Source organism: Panthera pardus, unplaced genomic scaffold, assembly GCF_024362965.1.
Source record: "Panthera pardus isolate Hobbes unplaced genomic scaffold, ASM2436296v1 HiC_scaffold_7, whole genome shotgun sequence".
Lineage (NCBI taxonomy): Eukaryota > Metazoa > Chordata > Mammalia > Carnivora > Felidae > Panthera > Panthera pardus.
In genome coordinates this window covers 80,108,622-80,124,595 of record NW_026527002.1, presented here as the reverse complement: position 1 = coordinate 80,124,595, position 15,974 = coordinate 80,108,622, and the positions used below count along the sequence as shown (strand labels likewise).

Here is a 15,974-nt window from a genome sequence, read left to right as displayed (position 1 = left end):
CCCTAGGAGGGACGGCCCTATCCTGACCCAGCCACTGTCCGACCTCTGACCCCAGCCACGGGCAGCCTGGCCTGACCCAGACTGTCGAGGGCTATGGGAGGGTCCCCTTGAGCCTCCCGGCCTCCAGCACTTTCCCCCACCGCCCCCCCCAGGACTCCTGGGTCCCACAGAAAGGAGCTTCCCTGGGGTGAGGGGTCCTGGAAGCCGACCCAGGCTGCCACCCTGCTCCCCCAGGCAGTCTGCTGGCATTCGTTTTGTTCCAGAGGATCTCCCCAAGATTTCTCTGGGAACCAGCCTGTGTGTGCCCGGCCGGCCCTGCCCGTGACTCAGCGGCAGTCTCCAGCTCGTAAAATGTGAGCCTGCACTGGCTCAGCCCTCGGGCCCCCACCCACATCCTGGCCGCCTCCAGGCTGCCCTGTTCAGAAACAACACTGAATCTACACTCCCTTGGCAAGATCCTGGGTGCCCTCCCTTGCCTGCCTGGGGCGGGCCAGAGACACCGTCACCTTCCTGGGTCTCCGTTTCCCCTTCTGAGACGCATAGGACAGTAGTCTCAGGAGATGATCAGCGGTAGCCTGTGAGCTCACCCCTATATTAGCAGGGAGCCTGGACCTGGGAGCAGGGAAGCTGCTCCGGGGACCACCCTCCCACCAAGTCTTCAATGGCTCCCCACTGCCCTCAGGGTCAAGTCCACTCCTCTGGTTCCCACAGGGCAACTAAGACCCAGTGTGGAGGGGCTCTGATCACTCCCAGCTTCGCTGCTTTTCCCCACCCGCCCCCCACTCCTGGGGACCGTGACACACAGTTTCCCCTGCCCACAGGGCCTCCCCTCCCCTCTGCCCTCCTTCCTGTACTGCCCCTCCAGGAGCCCTCCCGACCACACTCCTCCCCACTGGCTGCTGGTTGCAAGTGTCCCTCACCAGACTGAGATCTCGGGGGCCAGGGTCCTCATCTGTCAGGCAGCATCCAGCATCCCTTGACCCCAGGGCCCGGCATGGGCCGGCTCAGTAGGTGCTGGGTGGAGGGTGCTGGGTGGTCCCACTGCATGAGCAAGGAGCAGCCCAGCGACAGGAGACTAGAGAGGCCACTCTGGCAGAGGAGACACAGCAAAGACCTGACCCTGAGCCCACCCTGGCCCCAGTCGCAGTCACCCTTGGACCCTGAGACCCGGGCTCACCCACAAGCCACCCCCCTGGTCAGGGTGTCTGTCTGGGGAGGGATGTCTGTCCCCGCCACCACTCCCAGATCAGGCCTGGTTACTGAGATTTATGACCCACTGCCCCATCCCACTGGCCCTCCTCACATCCGGGTCTTTCCCACGCACCCGACCCCACGCGTCCCCACAGGGGTTACACTAGGTCACGAGGTCACGAAGGGGCCCCGGGCTGGGGCTGACCCCACAAACACACTCAGGCGTGCGTGTGCCCCTGCAAGGCCACATCCGCCCCAGGGACACAGGACACACAGGAGGGGGCACAAGCGGGGAGGCCCGGATACCGAGTGTGCAGGTCCCCGGTCACAGGCACACACAGGCACACCCAGGCTCAGAACATGCAAAACAGAAAACCCAGACCGTACCCCGGGAACCCGGAGAGCCACCAGGAGCGGAGGTAGCCAGGAAGCATCTGTGGCTCCCGGAGAGAAAACTGAGATTGCAGCCTGGTGCTCCCACCGCCCACGGTGCCAGCCACGCTCTTGGGGGCCCGGCAGCCTCCCCAGACAAGGTGCTGGGGGGACAGAGAGCCAGGGCTGGCGTCACCCTCCCTTTTCCACTGCTCCCCTGACCCCCCCCGCGCCCCTCCCCCTCCCACCCCCCCCCCCCCCCGCCTGGGTGGTGCAGCTTTGGCCCCACCCCCTCTGCCTCAGTTTCCTCCTCTATCGGGCCGGGGGCTGGGCTGCAAAGTCAGCTCCCCTAGGCTCCCTCCCCCAGGGCCCTGGAACTCGCCAAGCTCCTCCAGGGGGCCGGCCTGGCGGGCGAAGGAGCCCGCCCCGCCCCCACCCCGCCCCCACCCCTCTGCCTTTGCCCAAAAGGAGCCCCAGCGCCGGCCTGACGTCAGGCCCCAGGAAGGCGGTCGGCTGCAGGCTGCCGGACAGAGTGGCCCACAGAGCCGCCCAGGGAGGTCGTCCAGGCTTACTCTGTGCCAGCTCTGCCTCAAGCCGCCAGCATAGGCCAAGGTGCGGTGAGTCCCCCCAAGAGCCGGACCGGGCCTCCCCCCGCTGGCGTGTCCTCGCTGCCCGGCCAGGCAGGCAGCGGAGGGGGTGAGGGGCCGACAAACTGCCCCCAGACCTGGGCAGGGGAGAGTTCAGAGCCTGAAAGGGGTTCTGAGGTCTCACCCTGTAGGGGGCCATTGTACAGATGGGAAAACTGAGACCCAGAGGGTGAGGGGCAAGTAGGTGGTCACAGCGGGACAGGCTGCGTGAAGAGCCCGGAAGGAAGGGCTCCCAGGGGCTTGTGGGAGCATCCCTCCTGACCCCAGAGCCCGACCTGTGCTGCCGGCTCCCCGCTTGCCTGGATTTCATTCATTCATTCATTCATTCACTCATTCAGCACCCTCACTGATCATCTGCAGGGTGCCCAAAGCTGTGTCTCGATTTTCCCACCTGTCAAGGCACTAGGGTGGCCCCAGAGGCCAGGCTAGGGAAGAGACTGGGTGCTTGAGCCTCTTTGAGGCCATGGCCACCACTGTCCCCCAGGCTGGGGCAGGGTTGGGGGCTGAGGGATTCATGCAGACAGACTCCTAGCCGCACCAACCCACAGCTCAGACCCTGTGCTCCAGCCCTGGCCCTTCCCCCATGCTTTTGGGGGAGGGGGAAACTGAGGCCCAGGGCGGCTGGCCCACCCAGCCCCCCGCCACGTGAACCTCAGAGCAGGCACTGCCCCCGCCCAGCTGTGGCTGGCGGTAACTGCCCTGTGAGAAGGGCAGCAGAGACAGGGTCCCGAGGGGGGCGGACAGGGTGGGAACTGGCCTGTGGCCAGGGTGCCGGGCGGGACAGACAAGGAGCAGCTGTGCAATCTCAGGCAGGACGGAGGGAAGGAAGGGACAGATGGGACAGTGGTGGCGGCTCACAGCCCTCAGGCAGACAGGCCGCTAGCCCTGCCCTCTGCCCCCCATAATCTCCTGCCAACGTTTCGTCACTCCCAGCCAGGGGGTCACCCAGGGTGCCACCCCCTCCCCTCCAGGGGCCGCACAGCTGTGTGGCCATGGGCACGTCACTGCCCCTCGCTGAGCCTCGGCAACAGCAAGGGCTCCTGCTTCTACAGCGCATATGGGGAAGGGGATTGGGGTTTTCTGAGCACCTGCACAGTGGCGCATCTGGCCTCACTTTGTCCTGGGACACCTGATCGGGGGGGGGGGGGGGGGGCTCAACATTGCCCACTTCACAGACCAGGAGACTAAGGCTCAAAGGGGCTGGAGCGGTCCCTTTAACAATCATTCATTTGGTCATTCAGCCGCAGTCCTGAAGGCCAGGCCCTGCCCTCATGAGTCCGCCAGTCCGGGAGGGAAAGACAAGAAACAGGCAAACAAATCACCAAAAAAAAAAACCAAACAAACAAACAAACAAAAAAAAACAAAAAAACAAGCTACGTGAAAAGAAAAGGTAGAGCAGGGATCTGGGTGACCTGGGAGGGCCTCCTTGAGGAGGTGTGCTGGCTCAACAGACCCTCAGCAGACCCGACCCTGGGAGTTGCCCCACAGCAAGTCAAGCCAGAGCCATCCCATCTATCACGGAGGCCGCCCCACAGGCCTCTCCAGGGTCCTGAGCCCAGAGCTTCCACCTCAGGGCCTTGGCTCTGCTCCTCCTACCGCCTGGAACACCTGTTCCCCCAGAGTCCCTCCCCCAGTCCCGTTGCCCCCCCATCCCGTTGCCCCCCCAGCCACTTTCTTACCCCCACCCCCACCGGTGACCCAGACACCCCACTCAATCATCCTGTACCTTGTGTCCTCACAGGCAGCATAGGGCCAGCAACACGGATTAGGGGCAGCCGGGAGGAGTCCGTGGGAACCTCGGAGGGGTCATCTCAAAGACAGCCCATGAACTGTGGGACTACAGCTCTCCCTCGGTGGAGGGGTGTCCAGGGGCTGAGGGAGGGCCACGTAGGCTGGAGACCAGGGTGCAACCAGGTGACAAGGGCGGAGACGGCATGCCGGGCAGAGGCAACAGCATCTGCCAGGGCCAAGAGGACCAGGCTGAGGACCTACAGGCTGCCCCGTGCCATGTGGTGCTGGCTGCCCCTGGAGAGGCTGTGGGGGAGGGTGTCAGGTGCCACCAGCACGCAGGGACGGGAACCCCTGCAGGAACGCCCCCGCGCAGCCGTGCCTGGAGTTGCCCTCCCCCCGCCCCCCTGGGGAAACCTGCATTTCCCCAGAGCCAAGGGCTCTCCGATGGTGGACTATGAACAGGACCAGGCACGACGGAGCCCAGGTGCCCTTCTCGACCCACACCCTCCATGACCCCTCTCCCCGAGCTGGGTGCAGGGAGCCAGGCCAGGATGGGGACGGGGGTTCCGACTGGCCCCACCTAGGACCTGCTAGGTGACCCAGGGCCCGTCCGGCCCCTCTTGGGGACCTCAGTAGGGGCCCAGCAGTCCCTGGGTGGAATGAGCAGAGAGGCTCAGACCAGCCCAAAACAACAGGCGGTGTTCTACAGCAGATGCCTCGAAACCAAGGACGATCGTAAAAATAAACAGGCAGACAGCTCACCCAATGATGGCTAGGTTGGCCTCGGGAGGCTGTGTCACCCTTCAGCAGCCCGGGCGTTTACAGGTACCCTACACCCCCACGATGCCCTTGTGCACAAACCCCAGGTCCAGAGATGCCAGCCCTCCACCCTGGTCCTACCCTGCCTGGGCCAGAAGCCGCGGACCTGGGTTTGATTCCCAGCCCTACCAATTGTATGCTGTGTGACCTGGGGCGTATTGCTAGCCTCTCTGGGCTTCCCCTTCCTCATGTGAACCGTGCTGTGTGGATCTCAAGCGTCCCGCAGGTGCCTGACCCACAGCAGATGCTCTTAGCACCTCGGCTGGGGACAGACTGGGCCTGCCCTCCGTGCCTGCTCCCCCACCCCCACCCCACCCCCGGCCCCTGGTGCAGACCAAGCTCAAACTCCAGGCAGCTACCTGTTGGCCCGGGGCTGAGGCCCGTCTCCCTACCTGTCCTGGGACCCTACGTGGCAGGGCTGGAGGCAGCCAGGCTGCAGGACTTGTGTCTGCAGTGCGGCTGGACAGCTACAGGACACACGGGGATGGGGGGCACTTTGGAGAAGAGCCAAGAGGTTGGGACACACCCACCCCTGCCAATGAGGGGCCTGGGGGCCCCGCGGGCAGGGACCAGCATCCTTGCATTGTGGGCCACACAGCAGACACCCAGCGAGCTGTGAGTGGAAGCGGGGGGACGCAGCCTCCCGTCACTTGGTGGGGCCACAAGCCTGGGTGGAGAGGACAGGGTCGGATGATTTGGGACCGATGCTCATTCCCCGCCCTGGGAAGACTCCCAGGGTTTGAGAGCTTCGCAAAGGCTCTGAGAAGCCCTGAGCACCACGCGGGATGACCACGCAGGTGGGGGAGACCCGGAGGCTCCAGCACTGTTATTATTATGCACCTTCCAGGTGGGGCCTCTGCAGGCTCATTCATTCATTCACTAAACAAATATCACACCCAGCATCACCGTCACCGGTGACGGAACTCAGGCTGCCAAACTCAAACGAAACCCCGGTTGACCAGCACCAGGGGCAGGGTGGGAATGACAGGGACAGTCTGGACCCAACAGGATAATTGGGTGGGCTTCCTAGAGGAGGTGTCAACACTTCCTGCCTGGGAGGACCGGTGGAAATCAATTCCAGGCTGGTGTCCAGGGCGCCGAGTGGGTTGCCAGGGCCCGGGCTAGGTGGGAGGGCACTGAATGCCGGGGTGAGGGCCGGGCCTCACGCTGCAGAGCTTGGCAAGGCTCACTGAGGGCTCACTCTGCCCAGGAGAAAAATGGATGCGGCCCGGCACGGCACCGGGCTGTCCCGGAGCTGGAGGAAGAGGCTGGAGCAGCCCCCACCCCTCCCCCACCAGCCCCACCCTCCAGACGCTCCCGCTGAGAAGGTTTCCGGTGGGTGGCGGGAGGCCTGGAAGAAGTAATGCGGGGTAGGGAGGGAGCAGGGAAAAGCTCCAGGCGGAGGAACAGCGGGGAGGGTGCATGGAGGGTCATCAGACAGTCGGGGTGCTGCAAGACTGGAGAGGGGCTCCCCCGGGGCCTGCCTGAAGCCTCAGGTCCCTTCCAGGAAGGGTCGCTATCAAAAGCATCGCCCTTCACGCACATGCCTCCCTTGGAGGGTGTCAGCAAAGTTCTGGAAGGCCGGTGATGGGCCTCCCTCCCCAGGCACCCCCCTCCCCAGGCACCACCACCCTCCCCAGTCACCCCCACCCTCCCCCGGCCCTCCAGCTTGGGCCACACCTGCAGCAGGTGCTCTGGGCCAGAGCCCTCCTCCAAGGCTGGGGGAGCAGTTAGTGGCGCAGGAGCCGGGGAGGGAGGCCTACAAGGTCACCTCTGGCAGAAGCCTGCCTCCCAGTGAATTGGATCCGGGCTGAGGCCCTTGCGGCGTTCGAGGCCCTGTGAGGGTGGCTCCTGGCCTCAGCCTCCCAGGACGCTCACCCAGGCTTCCACACCTGCTGAGTCCACTGCCTTCTCCAGGAAGCCTTCCCTGATTCCACATTCCTGTGCCTCATTCAGCTGGGGGTCCATATGCCCCACCCGGACACCCTGAAGGTCTCCAATGATCCGATCCATAGGGAAACCAGGGGTGAGTCAGGGGATGGTGGTCAGGCCTGGGTCTAAATCGGACCCTGTCCCTGCTCAGTATAGGGCTCACCCCCTCCGCCCACCCCAGTCCTCAGTTTCCTCACCTGGAAAGTGGAAGGCCCAGGCCTGCAAGGCTGCTGGGTGGACGAGAACGGATCCCAGGTGGCCCCTAGGAGGCCTGAGGCCCCATGGAAACACCTGGCCAGTGCTCTCTTTGTGGGAAAGCCCACATTGCAGGGTCAGCCCAGCCGGGGACAGACCCCAGGGCCCAGCCGGGTGACCCCGGTTTAGCTACCAAAGGCCCCTGTCTCTGTGTCCTGTGTCCTCATTTTCAAATAAGGGCCATGCCCCTTCCCGATAATAGGAGGAATCCAGATGTCCCTTTCCACTCCCTCCCCACCGCAGGGCCCCCAGGGGAGGGGGCAAGAGAGAGCTGGCCAATGACATGCCAAATGGAGAGGCCCGGGGCCATGGGCTGGGCTCAGAGGGAGCCAATTTGGGCCGTTAGCTGTGAACTCCCCACTCCAAGCAAGCTAAGCCCTCATGGATTCATTCACTCATCCACTCGACATTTCCTGAAGGTGACTGTGCAATTCCTCCGCGGGAATTCACAGACTAGTGGGGACGAGTGGCCCGGCAATGACAGAGCCACACGGTGCTGTGAGAGCCCCAGAGAGGCCACAAACCTACTTAAGGCAACCAGGGAGGGCTCTCTGCAGGAAGAGACTCTGAACCGAAGACAGCCAGCGTATGGATAAGAGAATATATGCGGGATTATTTTAGTCACACGTCACAGAAAGTCAGTTCAAAGTAATGTAAGCCGAACAGGGAGATTATAGCTTCATTGAACCAATGCTTCCCAGGAGACTAGCTTCAGGCAGGGCTGGATCCAAGCACTTCAGCCAAGGCTCCTTAGGCCTTGGTCTCTGCACTTGGTCCTGCTTCCCCCTGCCCCCTCCGGGAGCCTTCTTTCAGAGACAGTTTGAGTCTCACAGCGTCCCTGGAGAAGCATCCAACCCCAGGGAGCAGAGAGCTGTCAGTCCCAGTCCCAGGGCTGGTTGTGATGGTGATCGGCTAGGCAGGGCCATGGGGCCAAGGGTGATCAGTCCCTGTAGCCCAGGGCAGCCCATCCCCGGGGTAACCTGGGGCTCAGTGTTTGAGCCTAGGCCTCCAAGAGCAAGGCCAGGGAACACAGCAGGACTGAGCCACTAAAGCACTTGATCCTGCAAATGGTGAAGGGAGACCGAGCCATCCTGCCCGGAGGTCTGCGAGGGACCTCCTCCTACCCTAGGAAGCACTGGTCCTGGGTCTCACCCCAGCCCCCCACCCCCCAGGCTGCCCCCCTCGCTCCTCTCTGCCCCGCTCCCTGGAAGAACCTTCTAGGGCAGTCCAGAGAGGGGCGAGTATTGCCAGTGGCAAAGACGTTCCAGAAGGTGCAGACATGTTCAGGCTTCAGAGCACTTCAGAGCTGGAGGTGGCCATTGTACAGATGGTAAGACTGAGGCTCGCAAGGGCCTGGGAGGTCCCGGGCAGGATGGAGGAACTCCTGGCCCTTCCTTCTGAGAACCTCACTTTCTCTAAGACAGGCAGGAGCAGAAAGAGGGAAAGAAGAGAAGACTGGGGTGGGGAGGCTCCCACAGAGCGAGGAACCAGCAAGGGAGAGAAAAGCCCCGGGTCTCCACCTCCTCCCTCCCGCGCACCTGCCGTTCGGTCCCACCCACGACCGGGACTCACACGTGGGGGCTGTGCAGAGAGCACCCCCTGCCCTTCTCCAGAGGGATCCCCCTTTTCCTACCCTTCACCTGTGCGCATACTGGGCCCTGTCTCCCATCCCCCACCCACCAAAACCCTCCGGGGCCCTTCCAGGGCCACCTCCTGACCACACCTCTGTGCTGCCCGAGGGGAGCTCCAATTCTACCCACCTTACAGATGAGGAAACTGAGGTCTGTTCTCCGATGGAGCCATGCTCCAGTCCCCCGACCCTGCCGTGTGACTTCCCAACTGCACCCCGAGCCCCTGGAGAGCAGCCTGCATGTGTCCCCCACCTGCCTGGAGAAGTACCTGAATGTGGGCAGGGGCAGCGGTCTGGGGCAGCAGGCGGCACAAAGGTCCCAAGTCTTTGCCTCCAGGACAGTCGCCTTAGAAGAGTGTCCAGGCCCCGGCCCCGTGCCAGGCACGACGAGGACGTGGCCTCTGCCCGCCGGGCTCCAGCCAGCTGGCCCTGGCTATGAGGTCTGCTCCACCTCAGCCAGGCCCAGGACACCTGCCAGGAAGGAGGAGGGGACAGGACAGTGCCACACCCCTCAGGCTGGCTCCCCGAGACAGAGCCCTGCCTCCCCCCTCAGGCTGTGGAAGGCGCTAGTGACCCCATTTAGCAGATGAAGAGAGCAAGGCTCTCTGAAGGGGCCAAGGTCCCGGGGCGAGGGTGCGGCAGACCGGACTAGAACACCCCTCCGCCCCCAGCCCCTGGGTCTCTGGGACCCTCCTCTGCTTACTCACGGCTCCAAGGCCCATCCTGGAGGCCAGGTCTGTGCCTCCCCCCTCAGCCTGGGTGGGCGGGCCTGGGGCCAGACTGTCCCCACAGAGGAGCAGAACCTTCTCTCCTTTCCCCTCATTCCAGGCTATATTTAGAGGCCAAGCAGAGAGCGAGGCACGTGGGGAGTGGGTGCGGGCGCCTGCCGGCCGAGGGGCCATTTGCCTGGTGCCCCTGGCCCCGCTCAGGACCGAGGGTCCAGCCATAGGCTCGCCCTAGGCAGACCCGGGTTCGGGTCCTGGCCCGGCCCTCCCACAGCCTCCATTTCCTCCAGTGTGAGTGCGGGAGGCTCAAGGGCCGGGAGGCACCCAGCTCTTCACAGCGGCCGACACCGCGGATCGAATCCACTCAGCAATAGCGGAGGAAGGGCCTGCTGTTCTGCGGGTGGTGCAGGCAGGGAGACTGAGGCTCAGAGAGGTTCATCAACAGACCCAGAGCGGCAGGTGGGGAGGGGAGGCACCTCTGTTGGCCACTGTTAGCACGCAATGCTCCCCCCGCACCACTGCCAGAAGCCCCACCATGGGAGTCCCGTCTTCCGTGGTTAGGCCCAGCCCTGGCCGGCAGGCAGGGGGGCAGTGGGGAGGGCAGGGGGTGCTGAGAGGGTGCGAGGTGGGTGGGGCACTCTGCTGGGGGTCGTGCACCTGACCGGAGCAGCCTCGGGGGGAAGCTGGCCCAGTGGAGTCTCAAGGAGTAGCGGGAGATGAGGCAGTGAAGACCACTGGGGAAACTGAGCCCCAGAGAACGAAGGTCCTTCTGGAGGCCACGCGGGAGAGGGAGGAGGACAGGGCGGCTTCTCCGCCCAGAATCCGCCAGCCCAGCTCCTTCCCTGCCCCAGAGAGGGGTGGATTCAGGAGGCCACCCCCCCCACCCCGACCCCAGCCTCTTCCCAGAAGGCCCACCTCCACAGGCCAAGCCCTGGGTCTGGACCCCCACTGTTCGAACTCCTCACGTTCAAAGCAAAATGAGTGGATGCCCTAGAGAGGAGTCATTAAATAACACTGTGCGAGGTGAGGCAGGGGAGTGGGGTGCACTGGGAATGGGGGAGCAGGTCACGAGGGGGGTTTTTGTCATACGGACAAAGACAGCCGGACTCACAGACACGAAGGGGGCAGAGATGGTGGATGTAGAAAGTCAGGGATCAGGGCTCAGCGTGTGACCATCGTCAGGGCTCAGCATGTCACCAGGGTCAGGGCTCAGTGTGTGACCAGGGTCAGGGCTCAGCATGTCACCAGGGTCAGGGCTCAGCATGTCACCAGGGTCAGGGCTCAGTGTGTGACCAGGGTCAGGGCTCAGCATGTCACCAGGGTCAGGGCTCAGTGTGTGACCATCGTCAGGGCCCAGCATGTCACCAGGGTCAGGGCTCAGTGTGTGACCATCGTCAGGGCCCAGCATGTCACCAGGGTCAGGGCTCAGTGTGTGACCATCGTCAGGGCTCAGCATGTCACCAGGGTCAGGGCTCAGCGTGTGACCATCGTCAGGGCCCAGCATGTCACCAGGGTCAGGGCTCAGTGTGTGACCATCGTCAGGGCCCAGCATGTCACCAGGGTCAGGGCTCAGTGTGTGACCATCGTCAGGGCCCAGCATGTCACCAGGGTCAGGGCTCAGTGTGTGACCAGAGTCAGGGCCCAGCGTGTCACCATCGTCAGGGCTCAGCATGTCACCAGGGTCAGGGCTCAGTGTGTGACCATCGTCAGGGCTCAGCATGTCACCAGGGTCAGGGCTCAGTGTGTGACCATCGTCAGGGCTCAGCATGTCACCAGGGTCAGGGCTCAGTGTGTGACCATTGTCAGGGCTCAGCATGTCACCAGGGTCAGGGCTCAGCATGTGACCAGAGTCAGGGCTCAGTGTGTGACCTGGGGGGTGAGTAGGTGGCTTAGCTGGTTGACCATCCAATTCTTGATTTCAGCTCAGGTCATGATCCCAGGGTCACGGGATCGAGCCCTGTGTCAGGCTCCGTGCTAAGGTGGAGCCTGCTTGGGATTCCCTCTCTCTCCCTCTGCCCCTCTCCCCGCTTGTGCTCTCTCTATATGTGTCTATATATAAAAAATTGTTTTTAGCTTAAAAAGATGTGAACTGAGTAAGGACTTAACGTGTGACCAAGATCAGGGCTCAGCGTGTGCCCGGGGTCAGGGCTCAGAGTATAACTAGGATCAGGGCTCGGAGTGTAATAGGGATTGAGGTTAATTGTGTCACTGGAGTCAAGATTTGGTGTGTGACCAGGAACAGAGCTCAGAGTAGGATCTGGATCAGGGCTCCAGTATGGCAGGATCAAGTTTCATCATGTCACGGGGATCATGGCTCAGCGTGTAACCAGTTTGGGTTCAGTGTGCGGCTGACATCAGGGCTCAGCTTTGTTTGGGATCAGGGTTCAGACTCCCGGAGCTGGGAATCACAGTGTGCCTTGCAGACATCTCTCCTCACGTGTCAGGCCTCCGGGGCATCCTGAGCACCTGTCGATCCCCCGATTGTGGGGGCGCCAGGCCCACCGCCCTGGCCTGGGCCCTCCAGCACCTTGAGCTTGCTGGCCAGCATGTGAGGCTGGCCCTGGGGAGTTTCCTGGAGGGGCAGGATCCCCGGAGCCGGCATCATCCTGGGACTATCTCCCAGAGGAAATGTTCTGTAGTGTTTATTATTTGTCTCTGCCTGTGATACTAACTCGAACTTAGTGCAGACACATTGGAAAACCAGAAGGCATGTGGAAGGGAATCCAAAAAACTGTTTGCCGTGTGTCCCCGGGGCCAGCTCCCAGCGCGGCTCCGTTTTGCCAAGGCTCAGTTGTTTTCAGAGTAGAGGGACAAGCTGGGCAGCATCCTTCTCCTTCTTGGGGACATTCCGGGGCCCCCCGCTGCCCTGAGACTCCAGGTTCCCAGCCCCATGCCCTGGCCTCATGGCCTGCCCTCGCTCCCCGTCATGCCCCCGGAAGGTCTCTCCCTGCCCTAGATGTCCCTCGTGCTCTCCGTGCTCCCCGTCTGCCTGAGTTATCATTTGACAAACACATCCATCAACCCTGCGAGTTAGGGCCTGGGGGCACCAAACAGAGGGCAGCCCAGCCCAGAAGGACCGTGTGTGTGTGTGTGTGTGTGTGTGTGTGTGGTAGGTGTGGCCATGCACCTGGGCAGCACGTGACTCTTCCCAGCAGCCTTGGGGGTCAGCAGACGCCCAGGGTGGGGGTCCCAGAGGCAGAGGCACAGCCGGGTGACCTCAGGCAGGTGCGTACCTCTCTGAGCCCGAGGACAGTGGTGGCCGTCTGCCCGGCCCGGGCCTCCCCCCAGGCCACACCGGAGCCCGAGCCTTAGCTAGCAAGGACTCCTTGCTGCGTCTGCCCCCCACCACCCGCAGGCAGAACTCAGCACCCCCAGTCCACAGGGCTGAAGCTGCCAGAGCGAGCCTGTTGCCCAAGGCCAGGCAGGCAACCAGAGCGAGTGGGCAGTGTCCGGCCTGCTCACGGCAGATGCCACACTTGTGTCGGCCACCAGGTCAGTGGCGTGTCTTCCCTTCCCCTTCAGGAGGGGGAGGGCCCACTGCGCGCCCAGGATGTCCCACGTCCCCGCCCTTCCTCCTGCTTCTCCCCAAAGCCCTCTCCTTTCTCCTGAAAAAGCCAGAAATGTCCTTATTTGGAGCATCAGCCCAGCCTGGGATGGGGGCGGGGGGCCCGTTAACCCTTCATGTATAAATAGAGATAAATCTCAACAAGTTAAACACAGCCCCACAGGAACATAAACAGAGTGGGCGGCCCTTTACGGCTGCAGGGAGCGCGCGTTTATTTAACTAACACCCGCCCCACTGCTGCCGGGACCTGGCTCCGGGCTCAGGCCCCGGGGAGTCACCCTGAGCCAGCAAGCGTGCTCACGTCTCAGGGCTGGGAGGGAAGCGGGGAGTCCAGGGGGCTGGCCCTTGGGCGAGGTTCCTTATGAGCACCCTAGCCCTGGCCATCGGCCCCGCCACCAGCCTCGGAAGAGGTGAGAACAGATGGGTGGCCGGGAGGACCCGATCTGCGATGCAGGGGTGCGGGGGTGGGGGGCCAGCCAGGCGGGGCTGTCGCGGGCCGGGCTCCGTTGGGCAGAACTGTGGTTTATCCAGGAGCAGCTCACACTGTGGGTTTTCTAGCACAAACGATGCGCTGGGTGCTGCTGTGGTGCTCAGTTAACCCTCCTAGCAGCTCCACAACGCCAGCCGCGCAGGTTAGCACGGGAGGCACAGACAGGTTAAGTGACTTCCCCGAGGCCGCACAGCGAGTAAGGGAGGAGCACCAAACACGGGGCCCCACAGCTTCCTGGTGCCACAGCCTTCCTCTTCCCTCTTGGTCCTAGGCCGGTCCTGCCCAGCCGGGATTTATACTTCCTGCTGCACGGAGAAGTAGGCTCAGAGCATTAACATTCCGCCCAAGCTCCGCCCTGGCAGGCGCGGGGCCACATGGAGAGCGGAAGAAGGCAGGCATTTGAGGGCCAGGCCAGGAAAGGGCACAAAGCCGGGAAAGCTGGGGGCCTCGGTGGGCAGGCAAGCCGAGCGGCACCAGCCTCCAGGCGGGGCTCCAGTTGCCCAAAGGTCACCCACCCCGCTCCTTCCTTCCAGGCCCAGGGCGTGCGCTGGCCGCCGTCATGCCCGCCGCGTCTCCCACGGGGCCCTGGGCCCCCGCGGCCCCCAACGCCACGGCGGCGGCGGCGGCGGCGGCGGCCAACGTCAGCGTGCCCGAGGTGCCCCTGTTCCACCTGTTCGCCCTGCTGGACGAGGAGCTGCACGCCGCCTTCCCCGGCCTGTGGGTGGCCCTGATCGCGGTGCACGGCGTCATCTTCCTGGCGGGGCTGGTGCTCAACGGACTAGCGCTGTACGTCTTCTGCTGCCGCACGCAGGCCAAGACGCCCTCGGTCGTCTACACCATCAACCTGGTGGTGACCGACCTGCTGGTGGGGCTGTCCCTGCCCACGCGCTTCGCCGTCTTCTACGGCGCGCGCGGCTGCCTGCGCTGCGCCCTCCCCCACGTCTTCGGCTACTTCCTCAACATGCACTGCTCCATCCTGTTCCTCACCTGCATCTGCGTCGACCGCTACCTGGCCATCGTGCAGCCCGACGGCTCCCGCCGCTGGCGCCAGCCTGCCTGCGCCCGGGCCGTGTGCGCCTTCGTGTGGCTGGCGGCCGGCGCCGTGACCCTGTCCGTGCTGGGCGTGAGAGCCGGCGGCGGGCCTTGCTGCCGCGTCTTCGCGCTGACCGTCCTGGAGTTCCTGCTGCCCCTGCTGGTCATCAGCGTGTTCACGGGCCGCATCGTGTGCGCGCTGTCACGGCCGGGCCTCCTGCGCCAGGGCCGCCAGCGGCGCGTGCGGGCCATGCAGCTGCTGCTGACCGTGCTCGTCATCTTCCTCGTCTGCTTCACGCCCTTCCACGCCCGCCAGGTGGCCGTGGCGCTGTGGCCCGAGGTGCCGAGCCACGCCAGCCTCGTGGCCTACCACGTGGCCGTGACCCTCAGCAGCCTCAACAGCTGCATGGACCCCATCGTCTACTGCTTCGTCACCAGCGGCTTCCAGGCCACCGTCCGAGGCCTCTTCCGCCGGCGCGGGGCGGAGCGCGAGCCCCACGGCAGCACCGTGGTCGGCATGCAGAGGAGCTCGCGAGCCTCGGGCCGCAAGCACATCCCGGGCCCCGGCCCCGGCGCCTTCACCCAGGACCTGGCTAACGGGCCAGAGGCTTAGTGGGCAGGACTCTGCAAGGGGACCGAAGGCCAGGACTGGACTGGGCAGGCCGGGTCGAGGACGGCACAGACGTCCGCTTGCCCTGGGGGTGGGGGCGGGGGTGGCGGGGTGGGGGTGGGATCGTCTTCACCTGGATCGATTGGTGATGGCTGTGCCCGGCGCGCTGCTCAGTGCCGTGGTTGATTAGCGATGTCTGCCGCGGCCCCGGAGGGGCCGTCTAAGGCTGACCGTTTACCTACCGTCTGGGGTGTATGCTGCGTCCAGCAAAGACTCAGAGGGGTAGCCAGGAGCTGCTTCTCTCCTGGTGCACGTTCACCCTGTGAGGGATTCCTCAGAAACAGGGACAGAGATGTTTTTAGGTACTAGGAATTGCAGAGAGGTTCCCTTTCCTCTCTTCCCCCCTCCCCATTCCCCTCCCCCCCCCCCCCCCCCCCCCCCCCCCCCCCCCCCGCTTGGGCCTCTGACGGCCTCCTCTGAGCCAGACGCCAGGATTGCCTCCACCTGCTTTCTGTTGAGCGGCCAAGCTCCCTGGGTCCTTTATAGACTGCTATAGGGGCAGGGGCCTGTTGGGCACCTTCAGGCACCAGGCCCCACCTCAGCCACAGCCACTGACATAGGGTGAGACGGACCCTGGGCCCCAGATCTGCCCTTCTTTACAGAGAGAAGTCCTACATGTTCAGTGGCTCCAGGCAGACTACCTGGTCCCCCAAGTTCAGGGCCCTGGAGGGAGGCCCGCGTGGGAGCCAGGAAGGCCATTTATATCCCCATGTTACAGATGAGGAAACTGAGGTTCAAAGAGCGAAAGGCCTGGCCAGGGTCACAGAGTGAGTTCTGGGCACTGCAAGGCCGGCACTGTCTTTACCAACCCTTTGTGGAGCCCCGTGTGGACGACTCCTCCTGCCCCAGGACATGTCAGCCCACAGCCTTCCTGCCGGAGGCCCAGGAAGTCCCGGGCTCCCACCCAGGGCTGCT

The 15,974-nt window shown here is 63.9% G+C and overlaps 2 protein-coding genes across 2 annotated transcripts; one reads left to right on the top strand and one right to left on the bottom strand.

Annotated features, from left to right (window-relative positions):
- The first annotated feature begins 2,068 nt into the window (after positions 1–2,068).
- On the top strand, positions 2,069–15,079 carry GPR20 (G protein-coupled receptor 20). Its single transcript, XM_019459728.2, has 2 exons — positions 2,069–2,175; positions 13,891–15,079. The coding sequence occupies exon 2, from the start codon at positions 13,917–13,919 to the stop codon at positions 15,000–15,002; it is 1,086 nt and encodes a 361-aa protein (XP_019315273.2). The 5' UTR covers positions 2,069–2,175; positions 13,891–13,916; the 3' UTR covers positions 15,003–15,079.
- LOC109273034 (small proline-rich protein 3-like) lies at positions 10,450–11,904 on the bottom strand. The gene is made up of 2 exons (XM_019459689.2): positions 11,805–11,904; positions 10,450–11,171 (listed from the first exon to the last, which is right to left on the bottom strand). Exons 1-2 carry the CDS (start codon positions 11,902–11,904, stop codon positions 10,450–10,452), a joined length of 822 nt encoding a protein of 273 aa, XP_019315234.2.
- Positions 15,080–15,974: the final 895 nt, after the last annotated feature.